General features: G+C 36.0%; 1 protein-coding gene across 1 annotated transcript in view; it reads right to left on the reverse strand.

Annotated features, from left to right (window-relative positions):
• Nucleotides 1-20,948, reverse strand: part of LOC149778840 (uncharacterized) — a 114,449-nt gene that overhangs the window by 91,170 nt on the left and 2,331 nt on the right. The window contains exons 2-4 of the mRNA XM_089939592.1: nt 16,112-16,185; nt 15,041-15,196; nt 12,731-12,844 (exon numbers count right to left, since the gene is read on the reverse strand). Of these exons, the coding sequence (XP_089795718.1) occupies nt 12,731-12,844; nt 15,041-15,196; nt 16,112-16,185 (344 nt within the window). The remainder of the gene's footprint in view (nt 1-12,730; nt 12,845-15,040; nt 15,197-16,111; nt 16,186-20,948) is intronic.

Genomic DNA, 20,948 nt, shown 5'->3' on the forward strand with positions numbered 1-20,948 from the left:
TGACAACTTGTCGGTGGTGCGCATAATTGCGATTTTTATAATAATGGGGGAACCGCAAAACTCCCCGCTCAGCAAAATTCAACCACAATATTGACTGGTGGTTGATACATTTTCGTATCACCCACTGGATTAATTATTGTGGGTGGGATTTTGCTGAGCGTATATGTTTGTACTGTCCTTAGTTAAGTTATATGTTTGTGCCGTCCAATGCATAATCTGAGCTCGCTAATACACTTGATAGGGGCTCTTCATTCATAATCTGAACTCGCTAATACACTCGATAGGGGCTCTTCATTCATTGTATATGTTGTGCTGTCCTTGAAACATCTCGACGAACTCGCTAAAGACTCGATAGGGGTTCTAGGGATAATTTTTTTTTATTTTAAAGATTTATATATTATATAATGAACCATGAAAATATCAATGATGTAATTGTTGCTATTAAAAAATTGAAAAAAGATGGAATTAATATATCTGATGAACTAAATCCTGAAAAAATAGTTTCTGATTTTGAGATTTTACAAGAACGTAAAAACCAGGGAACACACACACTATCATCTGAATACAAGCTCATGAAACGGATTCAGGCAGCAATGTTTCAGTCGCTAGCTACCGTAGAAGATGATCATGTGAAGGAGTTCATTCCTCTCTCTGCCGCCGTAGAAAGAATTAAATCGCTATTATCCCACGAGTACGAGGCAAAGAAAACGATTAGTACTCGTATAAGACAATTAAGAAAAATTATGTCAGAGAGTAACCCTGTTACTGGTGAAACGATCCAGAGTGATAATGAAAATGAAAGTTTTGGTAACTGGGGTCCCTGTCAATGCTGACCACGTGTAGTGTAAAATGATCAAATTTTCAGAAAAAAAAATAAAAACATATTTCTGAATAATTTTTTTTTTGCAAGGCTGATTAATTTGTATCAGTAATAAAATATTTTTTTGCAAGGCTGATTAATTTGTATCAGTAATAAAAAAATATTTTTATTTATTTTGAAATATTTTTTTTTTAAGTTGATCGAATTTGAGTCTGATCTCTGTTACAAATGTTCTTCTAACTGTTAAGAAATCCTCGTGTTCATGTTTAGTGTATAAAACCCTCCATTACATAATAATTAAGGTTTCACATACAGATTTATCACAAGTTCTTCTCCACGTATGTCAATTAAGCGATCAAGGTGGTCTGTGAGTTTAAAATTTATTCGTGTTAACATATTATTGTGACACCGTAGATACACAGGATTAGTTGGTTCTTGCACGATTAAACTTCCAGGGGGAACTTGTGGTGTGAACGTGTACAGGATGTATCCTTGTTGAGCCTGATTTGATCTTCCGAGATCTATTTGATAGCTGCCATCGATTACGTCACAAACCAGATTGACCGCGACCGTCGACGTTATATTAACGATTCCCGGAGATACGTGTCTTCCGCCGCCATGTGGATCATTATCATATCTAAGAATAAATTCCGGTGGAGTTATTTTTTTCCATGCATCGGTTATTTTAGGAAAGTTTTCATTGATAAGATCCTTCAGTGATTTTGTCAAGTCGTCGGTGGCAAATCCTGGTAGTATAAAATCTAATAAGTCCACTTCAGTTATTTTATAATGATCAAGATAGGTTTGTCTGGTACTTTTACCCGTCTTAAGCGGAAGAACGCTTTCATTTATAACATCAATAAAATATTGATTAACGTATTTAAGATCTAATATAATTTGATTCAGATGTTGTATTTTTTCAATAATTTTTTCTTTCAGATTGTTATTAGGGTACTCCAGGATATAATTTTTAAACAACTGTGTTAATGTCGTTAATGCATTTGTAAACTCGTCCTTAATTTCGTCGGATATAATCCTGACATATTCCTCACCAACAGTTGTGGTTGAAGCTGTCACATCAACAACAACAAAATGAGGAAATACTGGTGTAATAAGTTTTCCACCAGCAGCAGCAACAGAATCTCTCCATGCTGGATACTGGCGAGAAAATCGATATCCTGGAACTGTTATAAGTTTTGCTTCATCCGTGAGAAATTCACCTAACTTCGGTTCTGATGGTCCATGATATTCTGGCATGATATCAGGCCAACCTAGTACGGATCTTATCGTGGATTGATAGATATCAACGGCATAATCAGGAGAATGTATCTCAACCGTCGAGGACAGGGTCGGTTCATGAACATTAATTGATATTTTTGCTTCTTTTCCGGTTATTGATTTTATTCTACGTGCAAATTCCTTATTGATTTGTTCGATCTCATAACTACCAGTTGGTATTCCAACAACAACCCAGTCAGGTGTTCCATTGGGTTTATTTTTACTAGCAAATACAAGCGAATTATTTGCTGGTGTACCATGAAATGATTTTGATCTGATATTTGGCCAGCTGTAATATACCCGTAATTGCGCTAGTGCTATTTCTTTTACTGGAATTGCAGTAGGAAAATTAACACTAAATTCAGGATTAGACGAACTTACCGAGATCATCGTTATCTTTGGCGGAGTTGTGTTGGTCACGATCTGCTGAAGTAATTCTGTCATTATTTATACTTGTATCTTTAATACCGATACTTTCGTCGTATATTTTAGTCATCATTGAAAATTCGAAATCAGATATAATTCCATCACTAAGACTCGCTGAAAACAACGAGGATAATTTCGAATATGCTACCGTCGCTGTGTGTAATTTTATTTTGTAATCGGATAATTTTTCGTTCGTGCAAGTACATATTTTTTTTTGTGATGATATTAAGCACACCTGCAATAGTTGTTGCTGCTGAAATACAAATAGTTACAGCTGCTGGTGCCATCATTGTCAACGCTGATAATATTACACCGGTTCCAGCAACAACAGCGGATACTGAATAAACAATCACATCAACGATAACTAATCGTCGTCGATATTTTTTTACTTTTACTGTATATTGATCGACTTGATCTTTTAGCGCCGCCTGCCATTCACGCGCTTGACTGTACCTGTATTGTGCACCGTCCATATATTTTTTATGCAGTAACCAATTGAGGTGTTTCAGCTACAAATTCCAAACACCACCAGTAATATGTTAATTTCTTATCAGCTGCTTCCAGAATAAAAATTTCTTCGGTTCCGCTATTTAATATAACAGATACAACCCCGGAAAACCTGTCGGTGGAATGACGCCATGGAAACGTTGTAAATATTTCAAATTTTGCAGCACTGAACACAGACAGCCTATACACGCCAGTGGTTGTTGCTGTATATTTGATAGTATTATTTTGTTTGGACCATGTTGCAAAACCCGATGATACCGTGTATACGATGTTTGTGATATGCCCGGGAGTTATTCCAGCTGGAATTTTAATCAAATTGGTTTTATTGACAATCTCAGGAATTCCCGCTACGATGTTTTGCTGTGTTTGTTTGATCGTGTCTAGGTTAGTTTTGATATCAACGAGTTTTATATCAATGGTGTGCGGAGTGCCAAAGAATTTATCAATAGATTCGTCGGTTTTTTGAAAATTTCTTCGAAATCTTGCAAAAGAGCCCACGTGAACATCATACTCGGCCCGCAACGTGGATAATTTACCATCTACGTTGTCGACGTATTTTTTTGTTGCTGCGTCTTCGTCAGATGTTGGATCTCTTAAAACTACTATTTTATTTCCGTTCATGCTGAGTTCACCCGTCATTATGTCGCCGGTGTTTTTCATGCGATTAGCAACGCTTCTTGCAATTTCATCTCTAATTGTTGCAAACGATATACTTGAATCTCTGATTCTACCACCGTCAGTAAACACGGGAATATTATCCGCAACTGCACCAAGTACTCGCCGAACTATATCATTCCATTTGATATTGCTGGTTTTTAGTTTACCATATCGATCTTGAAAAATAACAACCTCATCTGGGTCAACTCCAGCCAGGTTCATAATATCAACAAGTTCATCTTTAGTCGCATACTTCGACAGATCAACATCGGATTTTATTTTCTTACTAGTAGAAGATCTTCCGTAAATATCAACCATTATAATAAGACCTGTTGTTTAAAACGCTTTACGCGCAACGAATTGGTTACTTGTGTAATCATGCACAACTTTATGTGGTGGTTTGGATGATTTTGATATAGCGTCGAGTACATTAATTACTTCACGGCCACATATTGGCGGATCTGTCATTGTTTGTGTGGGTAGCGTTGAATACCAAACTTTTTTATGAAGTGGTGCAACATACTTGATAAATTCAACGGGTGGAGCTAACCCGTACGAATCAAAATAAACGATTCCACGTGGATCAACCGCGTATGATACCCAATGAGTACCGGGTCCGGAACGTTCGTCAAGATTAATAATACCTGTTTCGAGTTTGTTTGGTTGTTTCGGTAATTGATCTCGCATAAAAACACCTCTAAAAGCTTTTATTTTTAATTTTTTAGCAGCATCAAGTAAATCAAAATTTGATGCTGGAACGTCTAACGTGGAAGCCTTAGACCTCTCCCCCAACGAGATCCTGGCAATCTTAGACCGCGTCCCTTTTTTTTGCTATATCGTCCACCAGTAATTTTATCAAAAATTTTTTTACCCACCGCTCCAGCAGCACCTAACGCGGCTGCTTTTGCTACGGCTGGAGCAGCAGCTGCGGCTATCGCAGGTAACGCAGCTGCTTTTGCTGCAAGTAGTGCTGGTATTGCAGCTAATAGTGGGAAAAATCCACCTATTTTAATCATATCTTTAATAGCGCTCGGAGAAAGATGTATTTGAACTCCAGTTTTTAATTCCAGGGCTTTGTTGAAATGTTTAATCTGACTATTTGTCAACGATAATTTGTTTGGACCACCACTAATCTGATCTCGTTTTAGTGATATTTTAGTTCCGCATTTGTTGGCGGTTTTTGATTGAAGCTTTTTTACCTGACCGGGAGTCAGAGTAACATTAACATGACTATACGACATTTTTATATAAATAATATTTTTCTGAATAATTAAAGATTTTCCACTGGTGCATCAACGACTCTCATTCGACCACTACCACCTTCAAGTAACATGGCTTTATCGCTAAGTATGACCGCGACTGCTCTGTAGAAGGCACCACCACCTGGCGGGTTAGTAACATGAGCTCGAAAGTGTATATCAACGACAGATTGCTTGGATAAATCAAGATGCTCCAGCGAAAAATAATAAATCGGATATGGACCTGTAAAATCTAGTTGTGATATTTGCAAACCGGTATCCACATTTTGATCATGTCCCATAAATGACATCAAACGATGATATGCACGCGCTACATGATTTTGATTAAAATTTAACAATATATCCTCAGCCGGTTCTTGATGTCCATTTATCCTCAAGGAAACTTCATTAACTCCAAGGTTATCAAATATCATATGTGAACGTTGTTGATTATTTATCCGGTTATTATTTTGCAGTGCAATAAAAATATGTCGTGGTGCAGAAACACTCTGTTGTGATGCTATATGCCATGTAAATAAACCATTAACATTGCTTTGAATAGCATCTGTGGTTACTGTTAACCATGATAGCAATGATTTACCGCCTTGATCCATAAAAGATAGTAATTTTTGTTCCTCAGTAATTGATGGTGTCATTATTGGCATCCACAATGAAAGTTTTGTTATATTTACTTTACCAGCATCAGCAACACCAGCACCTCGCCAGATTGCATCGTTATCATCATTTTTTCTTACGAGCACAATTGTGTGTTTAGCTCCAAAGATTACCTTTCTAACATTTCTGCAAAATCCAAAGATGTGAGATAATGGAATTGCACATGAAAAATTTCTATCATTTCCCGACAACGCTGCTCGGCATGCTGCAAACCCTAAGTTGAAAGTCGGGGCAATATCTTTTATGATTTCAAAATCACCTGCTGGTCTAGTTTCACGATCGGGGTTGGCAGTTTCTGCCTGATTAGCAACAGAAGTATTCTGTGGTGTGAGTAACTTGATATACTGATTATGGTTGGCGTTGTCGGTGATATCCTTGGCAAACATCATTGTTGGACCGGCCAATCTTGTAAAGTCGTCAGAATATCTCGCTAGACCAATTATTGTTGTAGCAACTACAACATCCTTCTGAACTGATTCAATATTTTTTCCATCAATCATGTATGTGGCGCTATCAAACAACGCCATAATCCCGTTGTTGACAAAACCAACACACAAATCGGCACCATATGCCGTATCATCCTCCTTTACAAGTCTACCTTCTACTTCAATAAATGCCTCAGCGGGCAAGAAATACCTACTTGTATCATGAACCTGTAATTCGATTCTCCCTCGCAGATTTGGTTGTATTGCGTCATAGGAATAAAATTGATAATCACGTATAGATTCATACTTAAGGACATGTGCCTCCATATCAAATGCTGGGTCGGATATGCGTTTAAACATTTTATTATAATTACCATTTTTCCAAATGGTGATCATCGTCGACGAAGACCGCTTCCTGCTATTAAATTTGCTGTTATATTTTTTTCTGCTTCTTCAGATAATTCCGCTAGTTTTTGATTTGCAGCTTGATTTATTATTTTGCTGACATCTGCAGGCATCACCTCAGTACTTGGTAATTTTACCGGTTGTTGTTTTCATCGCAATAATCGTGCTAGTCTTTTCTTTGATCGCCGAGAACGCCTTAACAGCAACATTGACAATTGCACCAGGAGCTTTTTCATGAACAATATCAATAGCTTTCATCGATAATTGTTTTGCAATAGGCGCTGCTTTTGGAGCTAACCTTGTAAATAATCCCTGAATAACATCACCAAGTCCATCTCCGTAAGTAGCTCTATAGATTGGTAATCGTGAGTTTACCACTCTGACCTGTACAGGTTTGCGATGATTATTATGTATTATCATCTTATTTTTATTTACCATTTATCTAACAACTAGTCATCAACAAGTTCATCGATAAGTTCTCGGTAAACTCCGATATCCATGATACCACCTTGAAATAATCGCCGACAAATATCAGCTGCTTCATTAATTATTTCTGGTGAATTATTTCCGGCACGTTTTCCTCCTATGAGAACTTCTAACCGTGACACGTCATTGATGATATTATCAGGACAAATAAAATTATTTCCTTCTGATGTAGTCAGAAAACCACTTCCAGCAGCGCTCGGAGGATCATCATCCTCAGGATCTCTTTCTTTACCCAGTGAACGTAATTTCTCCTGTTGTTTAGTTTCTATATCTCTAAATATTTCTTCTTCTTGTTTCCATTTTTCTTCTGCTTTTCGCTTCATTTCCTTTGCCATCTGCATCCTTTTCTCTCTAGATGGTTTCAACATCAATTGCTGTTGTTCTATTTGTTGCAGAGGTGGAGGAAGCTGATACTGGGAGAATTCTCCTTGTTCTGGTTGTTTCAGTCTCTCTCTGTGAAGTCTTTTTACTTCTCTATAAAGTCTTTCGTATTCTAGACCTCTAGCTTGTTTTTTGTTGTAATATATGCGATATATCCATTTAATGAGATTATCATCATTTGTTTCTTCATGAAGGGGTTTTAAAATATTAGATTTGTTAAATATATTATTTATTATCATCTCAGGTAATTTTTTTCTTTCAGTATTTCTAATAATATCAACAACTCCTTCGTTAAATCTTGCAATTAATTTTAAGTTTTCTCCTGCTGATTTGGATTCAGATGCAAGTTTTTTTCTCACATCTGCGACTTCAGTACGAAGTTTTCCAATACCTTCAAGTATTTCCTCACCAACAGGTGGAGGTTGAGCTGCAGCTATGTCAGTTGGAAGGTCTCGTAAAATCTTCTTTGCCTGTTTAGTTCTTCTTGCTATTTTTTCAGTCTGCGCTGCAGTTTGTTTTGACACCGGAAGAAGATCTTCTTTGATGACAGTTGTAACTTTCTCAGTAGCTGCAGTGACAGGCTTAAATAGTTTTTTAGTTTCTTCTTCGAACTCAACTTGTGCTTCTTGCTGCGCTTGCAGATTTTTTCTGAATGAGTCTCTGACAGGAAGAAATTTTTTAATTGCTTCTAATTGTTCTCGAGCTATTCTTGCAGTATGAGATTCCGAATGTACCATTATTTTTTTAATATAATATATCAATCTTTTAATTAATATCAGCAGAAGAGGTGTAAATTTAATTAAAAAGATATCATTCAACTGTGCGTGGCTGCGTCAAGGAACCACTAACAAATGTGATAAAAAATGTCGTGGAGAATATTGTAAAAAACATAATTATCTTATAAAGAAAAATCCTCATGCTGGTCCACGAAGTTGTGTTGGATGTAACAACGGCGTTAGAGGATTATATCAGATTTGCAAAAATTGTGGTGGAGATCGATACAGAAGTTTGATGATATATTATAAACACAGAAAGAACATAAATCCAAAAAACAGAAAAACCACCATCAGAACTTGAATATTACTTGAAACATAGAACAAGTAAAGATGAAACAGATGAAGAGAAACGACAACGAGATCGCGTTGAGAAATATTCATCAAACTTGGTATGGTGGTAAATTAATAGCAGCAGAGAGGGTGCCTACCAACGTTGGTCATCAAAAAAATAAACAAAAAAAATAAATAAACACGTAGAGTACTTTATTTTTTCAGCTACTATTTCGAACTGGGGTTTCATCAGTATAATCGGTTATTACAGAAATAAAACATCTCAAGGAAACGTTAATTTGTGAAAATTTGGACCTTTCTACGAGATGATTTTATTTGTTTGTTTTATTTGTTTTGCCGGAATTTTATGGTCTGTTCACCCTCTCTGCTGCTACAAAACTATGGCATAGATGAAACCTCACCCTGTACTCGACATTTGCATTAATAGTCACTTGACTTCATAAATCTCAAACGATGAAACAGGAAGTCCAATAGTCACATGATATCAACAACAAACTCCTTTTGTTGTACAGAAATTCAATCAAATTAAAGGAAAGTCAGATACTTTAAAAAAAAAAAAAACAGCAATCCAGCCAGTCTGATTTATAAAGCAGAGAGCACATGTCAATGTGGTAGTCACATGATACAAATAAATTCCAGAAGTTGTTCTCAGAATGTATAAATATGGGGAATTTGTGTTCTTTTGTTTTTGTATTTTTATTACAACCAGCATATGACATTCATTTAATATTTTTTCTCTCTCTCTAAAACATGTAAAAATGTGGGTTGTTAGATTTGTGTACTCATACGACAAGCAATGCAAATCATGAGTACCAGGTAACATTTCATCAACGCCCTAGTTTTATCTTGTCTTTCAGCAAATTAAAAACAACAATTTTACCACTCACAATTTCTGAGAAAATAAGTAATTTTCATATCGATTTCATGCATGTATCACTTGATCTAACAACATTTAAGTTTGCTCATTCATCCGGTAAGCAGCTACACTTTGCCACGACCATGCTGGCCTCTTGTGATGCTAGACTGGTTTTCATACTTTCTATGTAACGAAAGATACAGATATCGAGCTGAGTTTGAAATTAAAGTCTACTAGACAGTCATTTGGACTGACTCAGGATATATGTTTATTACAAGCACCCAAATGATCCATACTGCACCCTCTGAATATTCTGGTTAAAACTCGATAAATTTAACTCATGATCAGTTTAGTTATGATTCAATTATGTCATTGTTTCGGGTGACAAGTGGTCGCGGAAAAATCCCGGGTTTTTCCCCGACTTTCATCAATATTTGCAAAATTCAAAGAATTTTCACAGTTGGGAAAAAATTATCTATAGGTCCAGACCTTTTCCAGATTTCCCGGTAGCATGGGAACAAACAGCACAGAACCTGACCTGATGGTGCATTATGCAATGGTAGCAGAGTCTATGCTATTTGCAGTCAGATCCAGTAGACTAAAAGTAATTTGATACTGTAATTGTATGCACAAAAATTATATCTGCACTTCCCATGGCCAAGTCCCTAACTGAGAGGCTGAAAAGCTGGTGATTTTTATGAGTTTTACTTTTCATATCCAGTATGATTGGATAGACCTTCATATTCACATCATGCAACAGAAAGGCTGAACCCAAAGGATGGTATTACCTACACATATGATATTTACTTTTCACATCCAGTATGTATGGATAGACCTTCTCACTCTAAGTTTAAAGGTCACGGTCATATTTACATCACATGACATTTCATCACTATGGTACTGATATTGCCAAGTACTTGGTATAGTATTCATACAGACTTTCTTTAAAATACCCCTTATTTAGTATTAAATTCGCAGTACCTCATTTAGAAACAATATTTGGTAACCAATTTGTCCTGGTTGTTCTAATTTTGTTCCTCCATCTAATATTCTTTCTGATAAGTTGTTGGGGGGTGGGGGTGGGGGTGGGGAGAGATTCCTCTCACTCAAAGCAGTGATTCATAGAATGATTTTACTTTTCTTCTATTCCTAGATGATGACATACTTAACTAATTTAATCAAATTGTCTGCAATTGAGCATTTCACCATACCCATCACTCTGGCTACAACTTAGTTTTGCGAAAACCAAAAATGGACAATGAGTAGCTGTCTGGTTGTTTATGTTTTTGTACAAGATCGCAATTTTAGGAATGAAAGGACTCTCCTGATGCTTTTAGTTTTAAAAATTAATTGGCTGGTGAAGGTTTACAAACTGATGGGGGCGGGGGAGGGCTGGCATTGTATACAACTTAAAAAACCACAGCAAATACTACAGTAGTAACAACATACTTATCTTTTCCAAGTCCTTCATCTGCTCTAGAAAGATTAGGTGTGTGTGTGTGTGTGTGTGATTTGGATTTTTAACGTAGCTTTAACAATTATTCAGTCATATCGCTATGATGTCTGCAGTGTGACAGTTTATAGTGATGTCTAGCACTGGGGCATCATGCCACAGACATGTAGCATGATATCCCACCCTGTCACATTATCCCGATACCAGGCCAACCAGTCCTAACACTAACCTCTTAATGCTGAGCGCCAAGCGAAGCAGCTGTTAATACCATTTTTGTAAGTCTTTGGTATGACTTGGCCGGGGATAGAATGATTAGGGTTTTTACATACCTGATATAGTATATAGCAATCAAAGTCACTTTAACATTTGTCTGGTGAATATCTTTTGACAGGAATTCCAAGTTCACTTAAAATACTATTAAAATTTTGCTTTTGTACACTATCAATGTTTAACAAACTAATTTTATTTGTCAACAGGTTATCGACCGCTCTGGTGGCCTAGTGGTTAGAGCTTCCGCCTTGAAAGTGGGAGGTTGTGGGTTGGAACCCCAGCCAAGTCATACCAAAGACTTACAAAAATGTTACATGTCTACGTCATGATGCCCCAGTGCTAGACATCACTATAAACTGCCACAATGCAGACATCGTAGTGATATGACTGAAAGATTTTTAAAGCTATGTTAAAAATCCTAATTACACACACATGCACACACACACTCAACAGGTTATTTTATGCAATGGCCACACTCAAACTCGTACAGATGCTTTAAATGAATGCAATATGGCATTTTCAAATGCTTCATTGATGCTGAATACAGGGAATGGGGGCGCTCACCAGTTACTATGTACTTTTGACAGAGTGACTTATGTAAGGTGAAGTTGTTTGCATTTAAAACATTCACAATGGAGAGAATGTTGGCATACCTCTATGCTGCTTTAATGTAATGTGGATGATATTTCTTTGGATATTGCACTTTTGGAAAGTTTACATGATCTAAGCACACTACTAACTAAAATGACTGCTCCCTTGTTCTAAAAATATCAGTCTGAATTAGTCTAAAGTACACAATCCATAGCAGATATTAAAATAGAGAAAATGAATTTTGCCAGACTAAACAATACCAGCTTCTGAAAGTGCAATCAATGAATTACTAAATACATAAAATGTATTTAAAAAATGTTATCGGCACTCTTTTTACACAATTTACCTCTGAAGTTCAGGAAGTGAAAATGACCAAGTGGAACTAGCACTTTTTTGAAAGGTGCACATCTGGAGTAAGGCCAAGCTGTATACTCTATAACCCATATTACACCCATCAATCATACACCAAAATAAAGGGAATGAAAGGTTCTTTGAATTATACCTAAGATATACAAGGTTCTTTTTTAAATAGCCAGTATAACCAGAAAGAAATGCCAGGGAAATTCTTTTCTTTTTTTTAAATTGTAACCTTATGCAAAATACAAAACTGTAGAGTGCCACCATACAGGATTCCTGCCACAAATTTAAAAAAAGATTCCAGACTGTTTCCAGACCAAACAATAAAAGCTCCCAAAACTCCCAAACAGCTCTGAATCCATATACTACAAATTCTCTCAAATGCACAACAGCATTCACATTACTGGCATCTGACTAAGACAGTTGTAATAAAGAAAATTTAAGAATTTTCAGTCATTTTTCAATTTTTCCAGACATTTTCAGACCCTGGAAAAGCAATTTTCAAGTTTTAGTCCCTTTCCATCTTTAGACCCTATCTATCTCAGCAACATACTGATACACATGTGCATCCATGCATGCATGTCTGGAATTGCAGGATAACACAAACCTTGCCTTTCTTTGAAAAGTGCAGGAATAAAAATATTTGTAAACATTTATCTGGAATAAGGTGCTTCGGTTCATCCAGATATTGAACAAAAAATACTGTCACCTGATATTGAAAGAAGGATTAAACTTTATAGGAGGGCTTACCAAGAAACCACCCACCCATGCCAGTAATTACAATATTCAACTACCATTACAGCTGGCAGGATAAGTAGAAAAATTAATTTATCCTTACATTCCCGTCTTTGTCCTTGAAGTACGGTATGGCATAGTCTGCAATGGATTTTGTCTTGCCAACTTTCTTCTCTTTCTTCACATATTTCTCCCCCATTTCCTCTTCCAATGCTCTCTGAAATGACAAAATACAATGACAGCAATGAATACTGACAAATTTTATATCCACATGATTCTGAGAAACATTATGAAAATTCATAATTAACCCTTCCAAACAATTGGAAGCCTCTCCCATAACCTTGTAAAAATATTTTAATGGTGCAAGTTATATAACCCCTTTATTTGTGAGTTCCTATAATTTTGTATGAGTTCTAATCACAATGTCTTAACCCTTTACCTACCTCCAAATCTTACTAAAAATATTCTAACCAATCAAAAGGGTGAATTTTTACATTGTAAGTAACATTTTCAAATTTAAAGTAACATTTATCACTCAGTAATCAGTCAAAAGTAAAGGCAAAACAATAGACTAAAACCTCATTAACAAGTGAATTTTTTTCAAACTAAATGACACTTAAATACAGCTGAACCTGTTCATAAAAAACAATAGAGTTTAGATTGTTATAAAAGAATTCAATTTAAAAGTAGTAATTAAATAGATAACAATTTAGGTTCATATCAAAGGAATTTAAAAGTAGTAATTAATGGATTACAACATATGTTGCTACCAAAAGAATTTAATTCAGAAGCAGTAATTAACAGATCGATTACAATCAAACCTGCCATCAAAATAGCCTTCATATAACAGTCACCAAGTCTCTATAACCATTATGATTTCTCCAAGAAATTACCTCAATAAAAGTCGTGTATTAAAAGGTCAACTGCTTTCTGCAATCAATGACCAGGTGTTTCTGAACCAAACTGGTTTCTTACTGCTTAAAGTGGCCACTTGAGTGTATCAACCATGCAAATTATGTCTTTCTTTTCACAAGACAGGCATTGTTTAGGTAAAGGTATGTCATGTGATCTTACGAGCAAAGATTCTTATCTTGCTTATAATCACCATACTCAAGGTGTCAGTTTCAGATGGCCAAAGTCTCTAATTTTAAGAATCTCAATAAAGCTGCAAAACTGCTAGGAAATTTATTGAGAGGTAAATACTTTAGTAAACCATTTATATAGCCATCCATCCAACAACCACCACAATGGGATGACAGGTTGTGTATGTGCTGATTATCATACCACAGACATCTGCAGCACGGATGTCTTTGACTGTTACTATATGTTATTGATCAAAAAAATTATTCAATGTTACCCCAAATTATCTTTAATATTTTTAAAATATGACCTATTCAAAATCAAGTTCATTGTCTACCACACTTGAATCATTAATTTTGGTTTGTAAGCAACATGTTTATCTCAATCTGAAACCAGAACATTGGAAATTGCCCGTGAAATGCCATGTCTACCTTTTGTTTACTACATTTTATATTGTAATTTTAGTAACAGAACCTCTAATTATAACAAAGATTCAGGAGATTAAGTGATAAGATCTTCAGTATGTGGCAGTCATATTTGACATCAGATCAGCACCATTTTTTTCTTGCCCAATTGTCCACTATAATTAGTCTTCTGGTCAAAACGCATGAAGAAATGGCGTTCATTTAAGAGGCAATAACAAGATTTTCAAGATTGCTGCCATGGCAGTCAGACTGGCACCATTTTCATACAGTACTAGCTAGACATCATACAAAATCTTCTGGTGAACATCCCATGTTGATATTACTTCCTTTCTGAATGAGTAGCCAAAACAAGGTTTTTCGTATGGTCACTAAGGTGACAATATCTGATGTCCAAGCAGCAATATTGTTACTTAAGACAAACCAGATAGGATAAATGTTAATATCAGTATCTTTTTCCATCAATGAGGACTAGTAATCTGATTTTCAAGATGGCCACTTTGGTTGCCATGTTGGATATCAGATCACTATAACTTTTATTAAGACCTACAACATATCATAAGAAGTCTTCTTGTAAAAGCCTCACCTTGATATGACTTTCCATTCAGAAGTAGCAATAACCAGAATTTCACAATGGATTCTGCAGTATGTATTGGAGGTATGTGCAACACCATTTTCTTTTACGACCAACAAGACATTGGCGATCAATGTGTATATAAAATCTTATGACAATCCTCCCAGTAGTTTAGACGGTGTAGCAATAACAAACTTGTGCTAACGGACTGACAGATGATAGACAATAGGCCATTAAATAAATACTTTTGATTTAGTAATTACAATTGATCTGAAAATCTTTCTAAGTTCACATTTTAAATAGTATTCAAAAACATTATTAGCTGCAAACATCAAACCTGGTTTTCCCTGTTTTCCTGGAGAGCATACTCGATCTTTCGAAGCTGATCAACAAGGGCCTCTTGATAGAATCGATTAAGAGCAAGACATGTCTCTGCATCTCCATGCCACTGCTCCAAATCATGTAAAGAGGACAGCTCTTGGCACTCAGATTCCTGAGAGAGAAAGATAAAGGGGCTGAAAATTTATTTACACACTCAAATTTAAATTGCAAGTGAAAATGTTCAGGGGTCGAGTATATTTTCCCATGATTTCGTTGAGTGGATAAGTGCTAATTCTGGGTCAAATAACGTTGCTTCCAATTAAAAAGGCTGTTTCATCAAACATTGTTCATCTTGTTCAATAAAAGTTCATTCTTTTCAGGAGAATTTAATCTGTCATTTATTTTGATCCAGCCCATAAACAAACTTCCCTACTCAGTCTTCAATATTCATAATTCATTACTAGGGATAAAGCAAACTGGTTTCAATTTGCAATTACAAGAAATTAGTGTTAGAAACTGAAAGAACATTACACTCAACAAACTCGTTTTTAACAATTTCTCTAAAATTTATAATACAATGTATGCATAAATTCAGGCTTACATAATAGTAAAAGTTAACTTGCACACAACATACAAAAATTCTGATTTTTTATTTGTCAAACTTCCCTCTAAATTAGGAATTGGAAACTTTCCCCACAACGTGGGCCAAGTAATTCAGTTTTAATTGAGGTAATTGAGTTTTAAAGCCACATCTATGATGTAAATTGATGGAAAAAACCTGGTCAAAAGCCAGATCTGGCCCATAGGCCATATTTTGCATGCACCTGCTCTATGTCGTTGGTTCCCAACCTTTTTATTGCTCCAACCCAAGGACCTCCCCACCCTCATGCTTATGATGTGATTTAAAATTTGTTTTCTTCTCATCCTTCGTAACCCAAGTGAAGACCCCCATGCCCTGGGGATGGAAACCACCACTCTTAATGAAAACTTGTACCTTGAATAACCCTTAACGTTTGGAGTTCTTCAATGTGATGAAAGAAAGAGCAGTTCAAGCTTCTATAAATATTTTATTTTAATCGATACGTACATAGCTTTCGCTGACTGTGTGATGTTCACTGGCAGTGCTGGGGCGAGATATGCTGAATGTCTTAGTGTCACCATCTGCAAAGATATAGATCAAGTTAATCTCAACCAAACACAATCATATGATGTAATTAAAATGGCATTGTTTGGAACCAATTTTAGATTTAGTTGATGTGTGATGTATTTTAATGTCATGCCCAGTGGAATCAGCGTCAATGCCCAGTTGAATCAATGTCATGCCCAGTTGAGCCAATGTCAAGCCCCACTGAATCAATGTCATGCCCAGTGAAATCAATATAATAATAATAATAATAATAATGAGGACTTTGTATAGCGTCTAATCTTTAGAAGCTCTAACCACTTTACAACATTAGACAACACCTATAACCTATCAGTTTCAGAATCTCCTGGAGTATGGAAATTAGATAGGTGGCAACCTGATTGTTCTTGGAGATTTCAACTGTCACTTTGACTGTCCCGGAAATCCAAACACATCGAAACTCCTAGATTCCATCAATGTTTCCAGCCTGAAACAGTCAGTTAACCAACCCATATTTTAGATTGGATTCTTCATAGACCTATGATAATATCCTCCCTGGTATGCCATAAACTTGCATCATATCATCTCTGCATTATATGCCATCCTGATGTATCAGTCCCTAACCTTCCACCGTTATTTGCTACAAAGGGAAACCTCTGTATAATAAATAGAACCAAACTAATGCATGATAGCCAAGAAAACCTAATAATAATAATAATAATAATAATGAAAACTTTGTATAGTGCCTAATTTTTAGAAGCTCTATGCACTCTACAACATTAGATAACACATGTAATATAAAAAACATATATAATATTATTACAAAAAACAAACACCATGAAATTAGAATACAAAAAACATGCTGAAAATATTTAAGGTAGGGAACATTATTAGGTCTTTAAATTTGTTTTTACAGTTGAAATAAGTGAGTTTTAAGAGCACTCTTGAATGGGATCACTGTGTCTTTGTGTCTAAGTTCAGTGGGCAATTCATTCCATGTTGCTGGGCCCTGGTATGCAAAAGAAGGTTGTCCATATGACTTCGTTTTCATAGTGGGAATAATGAGTATATGATTGTAAGAAAAGGAGCATAAGTATCTTGATGGTGTGTACACATGGGTGAGGTCAGATAGGTATGTTGGACTGGAGTCCATCAGTGAAATGTATCACAGACAACAAATTTTGTGCTTGATTCTGGATCGAATGGATAGCCAGTGTAGGGTACAGAGCAGCGGGGAGATGTGCTCTGATCATGGTACTCTAAGTATGATCCGAGCAGCTGTGTTTTGAACTTTTTGAAATTTCCGGAGTAGATGAACCAGACAGAACTGAGTTACAATAGTCCAGTCTTGAAACACACAAGTTTTTTAGTGGCATCAACTGAAAGATATTTGCAAATGGAGCTGATGCATCTCAGCTCAAGATATGCAGTCTTTCATATGTTCATGACACGGTGAATGTCAGAGTAATGTCCAGAGTAACACCTAGGTTTCGCACTGACTGTGTGAATTTAATGTTGGCGTAACAGTTGCTGATATTTATTGTTTGAGGTAAAGGATGTGAATGAGAAAGTCTTTGTGTTGTTATCAAAATTGCCTCAGTTTTATCATCATTCATCTACAGCTTGTTACATGTCATCCATGATTTCACATCAGAAATGCACCTCTCTACACCTTGGATGGTAGCATCAACTTCAGTTGGGTGGCTAGATTTTTATATTTGGGTGTCGTCAGCGTACAATTGGTGAGACAGTGGATCATGATCTATGTCACTTGAGAGCAGCTGAGTGTATAGAATGAAGCAAAAAGTTCCAAAAACAGACCCCTGTGGAACACAACATAGATCAACTGGACTGGAGTGTATTCCGTTTGTGGACACAATTTGTGTCCTGTTGACCAAGTAGGACTTGAACCACAGTAAGGCTGTATCACGAATGCCAAATACATGCTGGAGACAGTGAAGTAATATATCATGGTCTATTGTGTCAAATGCTGCAGACAAATCAAGAAGGGTGAGGACTGTAATCTTTCCGCTATCCAAAGCTACAGAATTTCATTAACTACGTTTGGTGGGCTCTACAGTTTTGTATTTTGCATAGGGTTAGAATTTTAAGGAAAAAGAATTTCCCATGATTTCTTCACTGGTTATACTGGCTATATAATAAAGACTTTGTATATCTTAGGTGCTGTTAAAAGAACTTTTAATTCCCTTTATTTTGATATATGATTGATGGGTGTAATTTAGGTTCTAGAGTATGCAGCCTGGGCTCACTTAAGATGTGCTCGTATAAAAAAACTTCTTGATCTGCATGGTCATTTTCACTTCCCCGACTTCAGCGGTAAATTGTAGAAAAAAGAGCTGATAACATTTTTTACTTTTCGGATATTTTGTAATTGGTTCATTACACTTTCAGTAAATGTTATTGTCTACTTCAGCAAAATTCGTTTTCCCTATTTCAATAACTTCTAAAGTTAGTATACTTTTGATTAATTCTGGTTAATTTGTCAAGCACAGGGGAACATCCATTTTGTTGTACTGTGTGCTTAGATCATGTACAATTTCCACATGTACAGTATCCAAAGAAATGTCAGCCACATTACATAAAAGTAACATAGAGGTATGCCAACATTATCTCCACTGTGCATGTATTAAATGCAAACAACTTCACCGTACCTATGTCACTCTCTCAAAAGTACAAAATAACTGGTGAGCACCCCCTTTAGAAGAGTAGTTTCAGTACTGTGGTAAGGGCGATATGCAGATTGTACATTGCTAAAAAGACTGTTTGAATTCAGATGAGATACAAGTTGGGATAGAAAAACTTTTTCTAAGATTTTTTATATGAATGGGAGATTAGAAGCTGAATGGTAGTTCTTTAAATCGTTATGATCGAGTGTTGGTTTCTTCAGCAAAGGCTTTACAAAGGCAGTTTTGAAAAATGATGGGAATTCCATGGATGAGAGAGAGGTATTAATAACACCAGTTATTGAAAGCAATACTGGATCTAAGCACTCTAACTGCAGTGATGTTGGAATTGGATCAAGTTCACATGACTTTGGTGCACTCTTCATCACCATAAACTACCACACTGCAGACACTGTACCAATGACTGAAAAACTGTTAAAGCTACGTTAAAAATCTAAATCGCACACACTCACTCACACACACATACAGACAATCACACAAAACAGAAGACTAAGACAATCTAAAAGTGAAGAGGTTTGTACAGAATCTTAAGGCTGTCTAATACAAAGGTTATACAAACAAACAAAAACACAGCTAAATACTGTAAAATTATACATGTAATATACTTTAATTAATATCGCCATATTTATTTAAAAAAAGAACATGAAATATTTCTTAAATGGAGGAAAAAATATTTGGCTCATATGTTAGATTATGTACATATCTGATTGTTGTACAGTACGAAATGGTAAATAACAAAATATTACATGCATGCATGCACCCAACCACCCACCTACATATACAGAATGTTGTACTTAGGATCCCAAGGGCAGGGGATTCTGTGTCCCCCATCCTCCAAATCTGGGGAACAGACAACTTTTTAAAAAGCAAAGGAAAATAGTATATAGAACATAATACAATGTAGTATTTGCCCACACCCCTATAAGCTTGTAACCCCCTTGCAATTTGAAAATGATAAGCATCAGGAATACACAAAGTGCACAAAGCTTACTCATTTGATTCATTGATTTATAATTTTGAACTTGACCAACACCGTCATCTTCTTCTACTTCAAACCAAATCAAAGTTTTCAATGCAAAATGAGGAGCCTGCTCACTGTCATTTTCTGGTTGCTTGAAGAGTCCATTTTCAGTGATGGAGCGGATGTGTGGCCAACACATACACAAAAGGTAAACAATGTAAAAAGATGGCAAAACACTGTGTCGTCTGCATCCTATATATGCAATGTCTAATTCTAATATTTATCCCAAACAATTTAAAAAGATGAAAAAAATATGCCCTTATATCACAATATTACAGAAATTCACAGAGTTTACAAAACAATACGAACATCACTCTAGTGAAAAATACTGACTCACCCATACAAATATAGACAGCGTAGATGTTCTGTTAGCTTTGAAATATGTAGAGGGTGACAATGTTAGGGACAGCATGGTGACAATCAAAGTTCAAAATTATAAATCAATTAATGAAGTAAGTTCTGCATTTATATGACTAAAAATTTATCAAGGCAAGTTTTAAAATTGTTTCTTGTACAGCTTCAAATACCTGAAAGGCTGTGACGTTAACCAAAATTGGCAACTATGTACAATAACAATAATGAATATTATGCCATTTTATACAAATGATACAAAACTCATATTTCCCTGATTAGCTGACAACTATTTAAATGTAAACCACTGACAATGTGTATGCCTCACCTAGTTCAACTTGCTGTTGTTGTTGTTGGGTTTAATGCATATTTTCAGCACATGATAGGCTATACATGGCGGCCAGTATTAATAGTGGAGGAAGAACCCCCGGAAAGAACACTGATCCATGAGAAGCTACTGGCAAGCTTTCTCACATACCCACACTGGCTGAATCCGAGACTAGAACGGGCGCAGACATCGGTGAGATGGCAGTGATCCATAACAGAGAGCGCTTTAGACCACCCAGGGCCCCAGTTCAACTTGCAAATGTTTCGCTAATGTAAATCGTTTATCACTTATGACATGATTCAATTAAAAGATTTTTAGGCCATCATTAGTAAATCAATCTCATGAATAATGTTGCATAATGTGCAGTACAACCAATTCTCGTTAACTTTCACTTTC

This window comes from Sinohyriopsis cumingii, chromosome 17 (genome assembly GCF_028554795.1).
Source record: "Sinohyriopsis cumingii isolate HCF-2022 chromosome 17, ASM2855479v2, whole genome shotgun sequence".
NCBI classification, from domain to species: Eukaryota; Metazoa; Mollusca; class Bivalvia; order Unionida; family Unionidae; genus Sinohyriopsis; species Sinohyriopsis cumingii.